Below are 12,288 nucleotides of genomic sequence, written 5' to 3'. Positions count from 1 at the left end.
CAAGTGGACGAAAGAGGGAGAGAAGGGATCGAGAGAGAAAGAGATGAGATATTTTTCCGGGTTTGCTCCATTCTGGCTCGACTTTGTAGAATCATTTATTTGGCCCACCACTCACTTGTGGTGGTCACCCGGCACAAATAGGCTTGTTTGTAGATTCTTTTTTTATAATACCCAGCACATATGAGACCCTCCTTTGTGCCGGTTTGGAAACTTGCCTGGCACAACTAGTAATTCCCACCCATTATTCGTTGATATTTTCATTGACCAACATATTTTTTTTGTCGCGGTTATTTATAAGACCCGGCATAAATAGGGGATAATTTGTGTCGGGTGTTTGTTTTGGGCATGAGGGTGCCTCATTTTTTTGTCTGTCCGTGTTGAGTAGGAAACCGGCACTGATGTCCTAGCGCTTTTTTGTTGTTCTGTGGTGGTGCCAGCAGATAAAAGAGCAAGCATTCTGCCAACAATTCAAATCGTGGGATTCAATCAAAACAAGACACATGAGGATTTTTGCATACATCTCGATACCATCATTGTAAAGATCCATGACATGGGTAAGGTCATTCACAGCCTCTACATCATCAAAAAGTTCTTGCGCATCGTACTATAAGCAGGTGGCTATCTATCTGAATCGAGCACCTATTAAATTTCCGCAACATGCCTATTCAAGAACACAAAAGGGTGATCAAATAGGCTTATTGATCTTAACTAGAATTACCTATACGCCAATATACCATATACTCTATACTTTTACACTGTATTCAAGTATCAAATGTGAAATTGTCTAGTCCTTTTGTTTGAGAACTTTTTCTGAATATATGCTAATATACCTCAAACAACACAGCTAGAGAAATGAGCAGAGACTGAATCAACATGGAACATGGACAAATCAAAGTCCAATATATACATTTTAGCCGCCGCTCCTTTTTACTCCTACCATGCAGCATCAGTGTGCACGTACTACGAGCTTACCAACCGCTTCTTTGGACGTGAGTTGGGCAGGCCAGATTCGTTGGATGTTCCCAGATAATTTTCTGCTGCATGAATGTCGTCGTCTCTCCGGCAGTATGGACGACATACACTGAACCTGTGCGTGTGAGTTTTTATTAAGAGGTTATTGATTCTAAACATTGCTTGCTTAGCTCGAATATGTGTTATTGTTACTAGTAATAATAATGTTAATTTTGAGTATTACAGGTCTAATTAATAATGTTGTTTTTATATTGAGTAGGGTGTCATGCCAATTATTTTTGTAACGTGGAAAATAATTAATGAATAGATAAATTGAGTTTCAACTAAATAAAACCATGCGCACACTTTTATAGAAGTAGCTATTGTCTTACATGTATTATCATGTAATATCAAAAATGAAATGATGTATTGTATGAGGTGTTTTAACCGTCAATTAAATGTACTTTTGAAAATATAAAAATACGATCCCACAAGAAATGGTACTAGAATTTAGATTGGTTCATTCGCATACGCGATTTAAATTATTTGTGAACGGATCGAGATAATTACAAGCGTATGACATGATTTTTCTGGCAAATTAGGATCTAATGGCCGCCACTGTGAGACCAAAGCAACCACGGCTCATCATCTGCCAGCAAGCATACGATCGTTGGTCGTAGCATGATTATTGGCCCTAGCAGCCGGACAGGAACAATTTTCCACCATGCATGCAATTTTGTTGCTTCTGTTTTATATTTCACTGCAACATATATATGTAACATGTCAAAAGCTTTCACCGAAAGTATTTTGACTTGAGTAGAAATCGATAAAAGCAAACATGAAGTGCATATATATCGCAAAAGAGGCCTGTTTTTTTTCTTTTTTTTTTTTTGCTTAGGAACGGTTACTATTTTTATTTAAAAAATGGTGAACCTAAATTATTTTGACAAAGTATGGCCAAATAATTAAAGGATTACCGGCCACAGGAAGTGCTCTATAATTTAATTATAGTGTGTTTGAGAGAACTTGGCCTCCTAGATTCTTATGTATGCCATGGAGCTGGAGTCAAATCAAATGGATTAGACTACATGAATCTCAGGATTTGTTAAAAGAATACATGCAAGGGAAATACTATTCACGGCATATGGTTAGAATTAATTAAATAAATGTATTTTCACTTAATTAACTCTTGACTTAACAACAATAGTTTTTTTATTTCCTTTTCAATTTCAATTTTGTCTTAGGAAAAAGCTCGGGATATTACATTTATGTAAATGAAAGAAGAGAGGGTATTAAAGAAAGCATATTTATATTTATAGCTAACGGCTGCATGATGTTCTTATGATAGGTCGGACATATATTAATAATGTATTACATATTTTTATATATAATTATTATATCGGCAGGCTATTGGATTAACCGGGGGCCTGGTGACGGGCTAATTTTTGAGTTAAAAGTTAGCTACAGCTTAGTACTATTGTTTACATTACTTACCTATATTTTTGGATAGAATCATATAACAGTATTATTAAATTACCCCTTAATATTAGTGTTAACTAATTACTTCATCCGTTTCATAGTTTAAAACTTAACTTATCTAAATTCATATGAATGTTAATAAATCTAAATATATATATAAATTATATACAATAAATTTAGACAAAGATAAAAAAAAAAGTCCATCCTCAGCTTTACATGTCTACGTCGAATGGTAGCGGACGTTACCTGGCCACACGATAAATAAACTCCTCGGGGCTGCAGAGCCATATCATCATCATATCGCCAGTGAAGTGAAGTGAAGTGAGGCCAGCACCGCCGGCAGTGACCAACCCTGCCTCGCCGCCGCCTGCCACCGTCCTCAGCGCCGGCAATGGAGAGGACGCTGATGAGGCTGATGAGGCTGATGAGGAGGCGGGCCAGGCGAGCTCCACCATGCTTCTCCACCCTGCAGCAAGAAGCCGTCGCCGACCCGGTTCAGTCGCCTGGCGTCTTGCCCGGGATCAGGATCAGGGACACTGCGTCGCAGGTGATTCGATCAGTTTTGTTTCCTTCTTGCCTTTTGATTTGATCCTGTGAACATTTTGGGAGCCATGCTGTTAGATCAGATCGAACATGGCTATGTTTTTTTAGATTATCTTTATGTTCTTGCTCATAGAAAAAAAAATGGTGCTGATTGTTTGTTGCTTTCCATTTCTATTGTTTTTTTTTTTCTAGCTGATTGGGAGGACACCCATGGTGTACCTGAACAAGGTCACTGAAGGGTGCGGAGCTCGGGTTGCTGCGAAGCTCGAGTTCTTGCAGCCCTCCTTCAGCGTCAAAGACAGGTGATTTAGTTACCTGCTATCTTCTGTCTTGATTACTTATCATTAGCAGCAACTTCATCTGATCATTTGGAATAATAACCGTTATTATAAGCAGTAAATGTAATCGCCATGGTTTGCTTGTCATGTTGTGTGTGTCGTCCAGTAGCCATATCTGTGTGTGATGGGAACATGATTTTCAGTGGCTGGAATAATACCTTTACAATACAGTATTATCCTAGTACTCCAGTAGATAGAATGTTGGGAAAAAAATAGGTTGCTTTCAGGCAATAGTGAGACAGGTGGAGACTGGAGGCTCGTGCGGTTGTCTCTCTGAGATTCTGAATGTGACACCTTTTATTGGACAAGTTTGATTTTGTTAGCTCTATTCCTCCATCTGATGGAAAGAGGATGGATATTCATTTACTACTTTTATTTACTTGTTCTAGACTAGTTAGAAGATGTTGCTTAAGAAAGAACTGAGACAATGACAGTATTGCCTCACGGCCACTCAGAACATAACCATTTTCCATCAATATTTGATGAATATTTTCTAGCTCCTACAGGTTACCTTCGAAGTCAAACATCCATTTGTGCCATAGTTCATAATGTGCTCTAACATGACCAATTTTATGGTCTTAAGAGTGACCCCAATCATCACCACAAATAAGAATATGCACAGATGAAGGATGAAAAGGAGAATCTGACCTTATCAATATGATCTCTGTGCATAAGCAACACATGAGTATATAGATAAATGACTGAGCTTGATTTTTTATTTCTGGTGCGATGCAGGCCAGCACTGTCAATGTTGGAAGACGCTGAAAGGAAGAGGTTGATCACCCCAGGCAAGGTCAGTGATCTGCTGCTCTTGTCTTCGATAATACAAGGGCATGTGCTTCAGCAAAAAACAGTTTTTAACATTGTTGTGCAACAAAATCAAACACTTCACCTTGATTTAGTACCTGTAACCATATATAACAAAACTGCTTGTTGAACAGACCACACTGATCGAGCCGACATCCGGGAACATGGGCATTGGCCTGGCATTCATGGCTGCTCTTAAAGGGTATGAACTCATACTCACAATGCCTTCATACACCAGCCTTGAGAGGAGGGTGACCATGAGGGCCTTCGGCGCGAAGCTGGTCCTTACAGACCCAACAAAAGGTATGGGAGGCACAGTCAGGAAGGCAGCTGAGCTGTATGAGAACCATCCCAGTGCATTCATGCTGCAGCAGTTTGAGAATCCTGCTAATGTCAAGGTAGTCTTCTATTCTTCAATCCAAAACCGGAGTGCAGTCATAATAGTTGTAATCTTGGCGAATGCAAAATCTTGATTCTGGTCAATCCTGCAAATAGTTAGCAAATAGTTAAATCCTGCAAATAGTCAGTAAATATCATATTGTATACATCATGTCTATTTTTTCTGAACTAAGTTGATCAAAACTGACAGGTACACTATGAGACAACTGGTCCAGAAATCTGGGAGGACACACTTGGGGAGGTTGATATTTTCGTCATGGGAATCGGGAGTGGTGGCACTGTCACCGGTGTTGGCAAGTACCTTAAGGAGAAGAACCCCAATGCAAAGGTACTGAAACCATAGATTTAGACCGGATATGTGTGAAAATTAATGCCATTTGTGTGTGTATGCAGATCTATGGAGTAGAACCTGCTGAAGCAAATGTTTTGAATGGTGGCAAACCAGGTAAGGTCTAACTTTCAGGAAGATTATGTTTTTGCAGTTTGTATCCTTTTCACTTGTCATGATATTGTTTACTAAACTAAATCGAAGGTCCTCATCTCATCACTGGAAATGGAGTGGGGTTTAAACCAGATATTTTGGATATGGATGTAATGGAAAAGGTTCTTGAGGTAAGTGTGAATTTAGGTTGACTTATTTTGTTATACTATTTAATACTAAGTTGTTAAATAAACCTGGCATATGATAGGTGAAAAGTGAGGATGCTGTTAAGATGGCTCGAGAGTTGGCTCTAAAGGAGGGTCTTCTGGTAAGTGAGAAATATATCAGTTTCTTGTATGTTCAGTTGAAGCAGAATGTCAGTAGTGTCAACTTAGAAAATATTACCTATATTCCACATTATAATATTTTCTAGTACTTCCTAGGTTCATATAATGATAATAAATCTAGACACATATAAATCATATATATTGATGTAGAGATGAATCTAGGTAGGGCTAAAAAGTCTTATAATATAGAACAAGAATAAAACATTATGCACAAATTCAGAGTACATATTTTTCTTATCTCTGTAACACTGTTGGTTAATGTGGAGTTCAATTGCTATAGATGCCATTGCATTCAATTAACTATTACTGACATTCTAGCTTTTCTTTTCTTTTCTTGCAGGTAGGAATATCATCAGGGGCTAACACAGTTGCTGCTCTTGAACTAGCGAAGAAGCCAGAAAACAAAGGGAAGCTCATTGTGGTATGCACAGTAATGTCCTCTTTCTGCATTACAATGCAATGCTAAAATGAATAAATTTTAGAAAACCAACAAATATGAGCTTTTTGTTTCAGACTGTTCTTCCAAGTTTGGGGGAGAGGTACCTGTCATCTGCTCTATTTGAGGAATTGAGAAATGAAGCTGAGGCCATGCAGCCAGTGCCAGTCGACTAACTTGGCCAATCAATCTAGGCATTGAGTATTTGATGCAGAAAATTGCAGTGTTCTAAATAAATTACATGCCAAATATGCTTCAGCAGCCAAATTGTACTTCAATTGCCCTACACAGATATGTATCTTCAGATTGTGCTGTCACTGAACCTTTTCTGGGAAATTATATAAAATGGATGGAGTAAAGCTTTGGTTAAGTATAAACGCATCTATGTAATTCAACTTTATCACTTGTAAGAATGATCTCTCATCAGCTCATCCCTCTCTGTTTTTTCTCATTCCTTTTGAGTTTCTATTTCCAATATTAATGGACAGTTTCAAAATGTAGCAAGATACACCATGTTGAAATTTGTGGGTATTTTCAGGTGACGGAAAAACTAGATAGTTCCTTTTCTAAAATACAAATCATGTCAAACAGTACATTCTCTCTTTTAAAAAGGTGGCAATTAGGTAAAGCTTTTTTTAAAAAAAAGAAAAAGAATGTACTAACAACGACTTATGCCCCTTTTGATGCGAGGGTATTTTCACAATTCCTGCAGCATGAAATTAAACCAGGTTTTACAGTAAGCATATTACATCACAGTGAGAGAGATAAAAAAGAGAGAATTTGACTCAGTTCATTCCTGCTTTACTAAGCAGGTGTGTCATCTTTGTTTTCCTGAGTGAAGATGATTGAAAAACAGTAACTTTGTATGCTGCTGGCTTGTTACAGTTATTCAACAAGCAATATTTGTTTCTGCTTTCCAACGACAACACAGGTGGGAAATCATAATAAATTTGTCATGAAGATTTTAATAAATCTCTCGGTGAAATTTGCAAAAAAACAAAGAAAAAAAATTAGCATTGCATCATGTGTATCAAAGGCCAGCAAGAAGCAGAGCTTTGCAGCTATGCATTCAGCAATGAATCCTGACAGGAGAAACAATTTCGGTGCCATTAGTGTTGAAATTCTTACTTCACTATCTTTGACAGCACAAAATCTGGAGGTTTCTGAACCTATATTTTACTCCAATTGGGGGGAAATTGTACAAACCAACCGAACCAGAGATACAAAGGTCATCGCTGCATTACTCTTCCTTCTGGCATCTTTCTCTCCACTGGACCAATTCTATTTGGCGGCCAGACTATGTATGTGACCCTCCCCTGCATCAGACCAAGAGGAATCTGCATATTACAAAGTTCAAGATATTTTAGTAACAAAAGAACAGATGCCAATAAAATTATTTTGCCATAGTTTGCAATCCGACAAGCATTTATCATCAAGAATGTTGATTGCTACCAGTAGGTTCTGGTAAGCTACATTACAAGGAAATCAAAATAAGTAAATGGTTAAACAGCTCAAAATCAAAATAAGCAAATTGATAGGACTTCCAATGTGGATTTAGTACAAAAAAAAAAACATATTTGGTTCAAAGATAATGCTTTTTGAACCAGTGCAGTCAATGAGAAGGCAATCCTGACCAAACTGCCCAGGGTTTTCTTTTGGTGCTTTACTCACTGTGTAGACTATAGGGATTACAGAGTTACAGGATGAAATGATTTCTGAACAAATGACCTAATGCTCCTGATTAAGCCAAACTAGAGCCTTTCAGAAAAAGGAATATGTGTAGGTAGTATCTTACAAGTCCAGAATAAGGGCATCTCACTTGATGAGCTGTTTGAAAATCAGAGGAATTATTGATATATCTTTCACTGTCCTCTAAGTTTATATTTTCTAAAGTAGGCCTCAAGTTTTTCTATCTACTTTTATCCATAAAGGGTAATTCTACTTAACAACATATAAAATCTGTCAGTGTTACAACCATCATGTTCATTCAAAAGAGGAGTTATTGGCATCTCTTTCACAGTCCTCTTAAGTTTATATTTTCCAAAGTTGGCCTTAAGTTTTCTTAGTATATTTTTATCCATAAAAAGGTAATTCCACTTAGCAACATATAAGCCGAATGTGCCCAGCATGACAACCATCATGTTCACTCAAAAGAGGAATTATTGACAACTCTTTAACCGTCCTCTAAGTTTATATTTTCCAAAGTAGGCCATAAGTTTTCTTGGTCTATTTTTATCCATATACTTAGTAACACATAAGCAAATCTGCCCAGTGTTACAACCATCATGTTCACTCAAAAGCATAGAAATTATAACAATGGCTGAAAATTAACACTGCTTATTTTTCACAATCTCAATTACAAATGTGCAGATTAATTAGATGCACAGTATAAGACTAAGTACATAGAGAGAAGAAATATCATGAAATTATATTTGTGCAGTTTTGCGACCAATATATTTAAAAGCATGTAGATTGGACACTTGAGACTACATCACAGGGTAATCATTCAAAACACTTTGGTAGCATTACCTTTTTCTTCTTATTTATACTTACACATAATTAATTACACTAATGGTCATAATTTTTCCTTGAATGAAAATTGACAAGTTCACCTCTAAGAAAAATGAAGGGATCAGGTACTAGGCTACAGCCTTACTCTGCTAGTCTGCTATAGCAGAACAGGAATTTATTGAGATGAAGTAATGCAAAAATAAATAACGTAGACAGTAATATGGATGTGTGAAGGCATAACACTGATTAGGTACTCTCTGATTTATAATAAGCAGGGACATGACTTGTTCGAATCCAGTGCTTCACAACAAGAAGATAAATAGACAGTAAAGTGCAGAACTCTTTATCTTGTATATGAAATATGCGGTGATGACTTAGTCACAAGATATTATCATAGAGCTTGCACACACCAACATCTTTTCTGCCCTACTAGTGTACCATGAAACTCTTGTACCTGAAACTATCGACTGATTATCTTCTAAAAATGCCAGCAGACCCACTTAAGTAGCCATATTGGCAACGAGTGCACATCACAACTAAGCAATGACAGCATCATTGGTTGTTGGCACATAATCTTTAGCCGCAAGAATGCAAAAGCCACCATCAATCTATTACTACATAGTTTCCAGTAAGACAGTGCAAAATCAGTGAGCAATAGAACCTCTTACACTTACAGGGCCATAGCTTCGGGAGTCACGGCTGCAAGGGCTGTCCCCTTCCACCCAGCAGTGGCCCTCGGGTATCTGCCGGATCTCCTGCGCCGCCGGGACCTGGATCCAGTCGCCGGGCAACGCAATCAACCTCTTGACCACCAAACTCCGGTGCTCCGTCGGCGACCTACCAGCAACCAAGGTTTCAAGATCCCATCCCATCTTAAGAAAGGAGCTCTCAGGGCGGCGGCGGCAAGCTCACCGGAAGACGACGACGTCGCCGCGGGAGAAGCCGTAGCGGGCGTCGAGGCAGAGCCGGTCGACGAGCACGCGGACAGCTGTGGCCAACGGCGGCCAGGCCAGCGGTCAGAATCATCCCGGCCTCTAGTAAGTAGTGAGATGGGTTACCAACCTGGGTGGGGCTCGAAGGTGGGGTGCATGGAGGAGCCCCGCACGGTGAGGATGGAGGCGTAGCGGTCGTTGACGGTGACGCCGATGAGGGCCCCGGCGAGGCAGCCCCTCGCGATCGACCGGAGGAGGGGCCATCGCCCTGCGGCCATGCCCGAGGTGGCCGCAGTGGTTCCCCTCGTCGTCTACCTAGCTCCACGCCGAGAAAATTGCTATTTTGCCATCCTCGTTTCGCTACAGTATCATTTTTAATTTTAAATTTGCTGAAATACTGTAACATTTTTAAGCTGGAGCAACACGTTAAAATATTTTTAAACCGGAGCAACACGTTAAAAATGGTTTTGCTCTCTATTTCCTAGTGAGCATACCAAATTATGCCTGGGAGGTGATCAGCTAGTATAACCAATCACGATGCGAGTGATTGAATAAATATTTTTGAAAACAAAAAATGTACATAAGCATATAATATCAAATAAGGTGGCTGAGTCAAGCCATAAATATATTTATTGTAAAACAAAATACATCTGAAAAAATATAGATGGACCAATACACTACTCAATCTAAAGTCTCGAAAACCGTCAGGAATTGAGCGCTCCACGACATTACAGCGTGCTGACATGTCCTTCCTACCTGATTTTGCCTTTGGCAGCAGCAGGTCCACGATACACTATTTGGCGGCTCGCTTCATCCCTGATATGTTTCCTGCGATAGACAGTGTGCTTTCTTGTTGCCTCTACTAATTGGTTGCTTTTTTTGCTTTTTGTTGCGCTGCATGCACACATGGTTGATTTCAATGTTTGTCAGTCTTTTGATCCACAAGGCTGGTATGTTGGGTGTGCTTGGTTCATGGGTGTTGTCCCTATCGTGTGGGCTATGTGGCTACTGCTTTTGTTTGTACCTACCATGGAAGCAGTTCACTTGGTTGATCTACTTGCTCATCTGTATGCATAGGATGTTGTTTGCTACCTGTATGGACCAATTTCATGGATTGTGTTCATTGCTATTTTCCTCTTCCTCTGTGTAGGGTGTGGCTACGGTACATGGTTTTCCTCCTCTCATGTTCCATGCACCGCAGAGATGCACACCTGCCTTGTCAGAGTCGTTGTCTGTTACGGGACGTTAGTGCTCTGGGTTGGCTGCGTCCGCTAGGTTGCGACGACTCGGTTTAGTGCACATGGTCTATGGGCCCGTTATCGCTGTCATGTGGGCTACTACGGTCATCGTTATGTTATTTAGCTGTGGGTCTAGTGCATGGCGTTGTTGTCTTCCTTTTGGCCCACTCCTTTTTCCTTTGTTTTTTCAGCTTGTTGTTTCTCTGCGTGTGTGTGACATGTGGGGAGAGCTTTGCGCGGCCCCTCTTGTTTTTTGGGTTTAGCTGGTGGGATCATTTTTTCCTTGGTGTCAAATGATATGGCCTCTATTATGATTTGCCCCGTCTCTATGTAGAGTTTGCTTTCTTCTTTACCTTTTTCCTACTTCCTTGCTCAAGTTTCTCCTGGTTATTTGTTAGATCTTAGCATTCATCTTTGCTTTCTTAATCAATCAGCCAGCAATGTTGGGGTAAGGTCTCATGTTGCTCTTTCTTTCTTCCTAATTTTTTTTGTTTGTCCGCTTTGTCCCTTTTGCATCTGCGTAGGTTCCTCTAACCTTATTGGATTTTTTATTGAGTTCTTAGGGGAATGGATAGGGGTGGATAGCGAGTTGGCTCAGCTCGACTCGACTCGGCTCGGTTTAGCTCGTTAAAATAACGAGCTGGCTCGCCTCGGCTCGTTATCTTAACGAGCTAAAAACCTAGCTCGGCTCGACTCGTTGAAAAGCTCAAGTTGGCTCATTAGGCTCGTGAGCCAGCCGGCGGCGCGAGCAGCGAAAGACAGAGGCACCGGGCATGGACATGGAAGCGTCGGTGGTCGGGCGGCCGACACCCGACGGCGTGGAGGCACGCAGCCAAGGAGACCTAGTGCCGTGGTGCCCATGGCGAGGGGACTCAGGGAAGTCGGCGTCACGGCAATGGGAAGTCGGTGGCCATGACGGGCTGGCAGTGACGGCAGGCCCGCGACTCTTGGGAGCCGGTGACGGCGACGATGGGAAGTAGACAACGACGATAGACTAGCGACGATGGGGAGTCGGTGGTGTGCCAGTGGCGACGGCAGGCTATTGGTGGCTAGGAGAGAGGGAGTAGGGCGGCGGCTGGGAGGGAGGATAGTAGTTTTTGGCTAGGGTTTTCTTGCATTTTGGGCTTTGAACAGTTGAGTCTTTGGCTCGTCAGCCTCCTTGTCTGTGGCTCATAAAGACTCGCGAGCTAGCTCGAGCTGGCTCGTTATCTCTAACGAGCTAAAATGCCAGCTCGACTCGTTAGAAAAAAAAACGAGTCGAGCCGAACCGAGTTTGGCATAAGTCGAGCGAGCTAATGAGCCATGAGCTTCTCATCTACCCCTAGGAATGGATCTACACTTAGTTGATCACTGTTTCAAGTTAGAATACTTAAAGAGAGAGAGCTGAGATTTGAGGCCTCCAAAGCATTCTCCTCGCACCACTCCCTCCCGCCTCCGCCCGTCCTCGGGAGCATGGATCCATGCTATACCTAGCCTCTCCTCCTTCGCTCCCGCCTACCAGCCACCATCAGCAACACTGCGGCAAATGGGCTTCAGTAGGTTGGATCTGGTTTAGGCAAGACCCAGGCATGCAGATCCACCACCGGTGGACCTCAGGTGCTCGAATCCGCCTCTCCTCCACGCTTCTCTGCTGCTTCACACTTGTGCTGACTACGATAGCACCTCGTTGTTTGCTGAGCTACGCAACCTGAGCCGAGTGGAGGTGAAGATATTCATGGTGGAGCAAGGCATGGTCTGGTGAAGCTGTCTCAGGAGACGGAGGTGGCGCGCAAGTTCCGTGCCATTGAGCTACTCAACGCTATGGCACTTGGCGACGCTGACGCGACGACGCCTGTGAAAACGGGGAGCATGGCATCATCCAGTCGCTCCTCCAATGCAAAAGGAAA

At 41.3% G+C, this 12,288-nt stretch overlaps 2 protein-coding genes and 1 long non-coding RNA gene across 4 annotated transcripts; 1 reads left to right on the top strand and 2 right to left on the bottom strand.

Moving 5' to 3' along the window:
- Positions 1 to 1,449: 1,449 nt before the first annotated feature.
- LOC107304043 lies at positions 1,450 to 5,793 on the bottom strand. Its single transcript, XR_005811601.1, has 5 exons — positions 5,597 to 5,793; positions 3,960 to 4,603; positions 3,193 to 3,333; positions 2,677 to 3,021; positions 1,450 to 1,711 (listed from the first exon to the last, which is right to left on the bottom strand). It is a non-coding gene; the product is annotated as an uncharacterized LOC107304043 (long non-coding RNA).
- LOC102715851 (bifunctional L-3-cyanoalanine synthase/cysteine synthase 1, mitochondrial) lies at positions 2,801 to 6,091 on the top strand. Its single transcript, XM_006653097.3, has 10 exons — positions 2,801 to 2,977; positions 3,166 to 3,275; positions 4,047 to 4,104; positions 4,253 to 4,516; positions 4,708 to 4,845; positions 4,911 to 4,962; positions 5,050 to 5,129; positions 5,207 to 5,266; positions 5,626 to 5,706; positions 5,799 to 6,091. The coding sequence occupies exons 1-10, from the start codon at positions 2,822 to 2,824 to the stop codon at positions 5,895 to 5,897; spliced, it is 1,098 nt and encodes a 365-aa protein (XP_006653160.1). The 5' UTR covers positions 2,801 to 2,821; the 3' UTR covers positions 5,898 to 6,091.
- A 317-nt stretch (positions 6,092 to 6,408) lies between these two features.
- LOC102715575 (mitochondrial inner membrane protease subunit 2-like) lies at positions 6,409 to 9,520 on the bottom strand. Of its 2 annotated transcripts, none has more exons than XM_015836300.2 (4): positions 9,295 to 9,520; positions 9,145 to 9,220; positions 8,901 to 9,069; positions 6,409 to 7,058 (listed from the first exon to the last, which is right to left on the bottom strand). In XM_015836300.2, the coding sequence occupies exons 1-4, from the start codon at positions 9,440 to 9,442 to the stop codon at positions 6,951 to 6,953; spliced, it is 501 nt and encodes a 166-aa protein (XP_015691786.1). In that variant the 5' UTR covers positions 9,443 to 9,520; the 3' UTR covers positions 6,409 to 6,950. The 2 variants fall into 2 exon arrangements, with proteins under 2 accessions (XP_015691786.1, XP_006653159.1); XM_006653096.3 differs by having other exon boundaries at positions 6,412 to 7,058; positions 8,907 to 9,069.
- Between the last annotated feature and the right edge of the window lie 2,768 nt (positions 9,521 to 12,288).

This window comes from Oryza brachyantha, chromosome 4 (assembly GCF_000231095.2).
Source record: "Oryza brachyantha chromosome 4, ObraRS2, whole genome shotgun sequence".
Taxonomy (NCBI): domain Eukaryota; kingdom Viridiplantae; phylum Streptophyta; class Magnoliopsida; order Poales; family Poaceae; genus Oryza; species Oryza brachyantha.
This window is presented reverse-complemented; position numbering and strand designations above follow the sequence as displayed.

Coding starts and splice junctions, on each gene's coding strand:
- LOC102715851 (XM_006653097.3), top strand. CDS start 2,822: ATGGAGAGGACGCTGATGAGGCTGATGAGGCTGATGAGGAGGCGGGCC. Junction 4,105..4,252: donor GGTTGATCACCCCAGGCAAG/GTCAGTGATCTG, acceptor CTTGTTGAACAG/ACCACACTGATCGAGCCGAC. Junction 4,517..4,707: donor AGAATCCTGCTAATGTCAAG/GTAGTCTTCTAT, acceptor CAAAACTGACAG/GTACACTATGAGACAACTGG.
- LOC102715575 (XM_015836300.2), bottom strand. CDS start 9,442: ATGGCCGCAGGGCGATGGCCCCTCCTCCGGTCGATCGCGAGGGGCTGC. Junction 9,070..9,144: donor GGCGACGTCGTCGTCTTCCG/GTGAGCTTGCCG, acceptor GGTTGCTGGTAG/GTCGCCGACGGAGCACCGGA. Junction 7,059..8,900: donor GAAGCTATGGCCCTGTAAGT/GTAAGAGGTTCT, acceptor TGTAATATGCAG/ATTCCTCTTGGTCTGATGCA.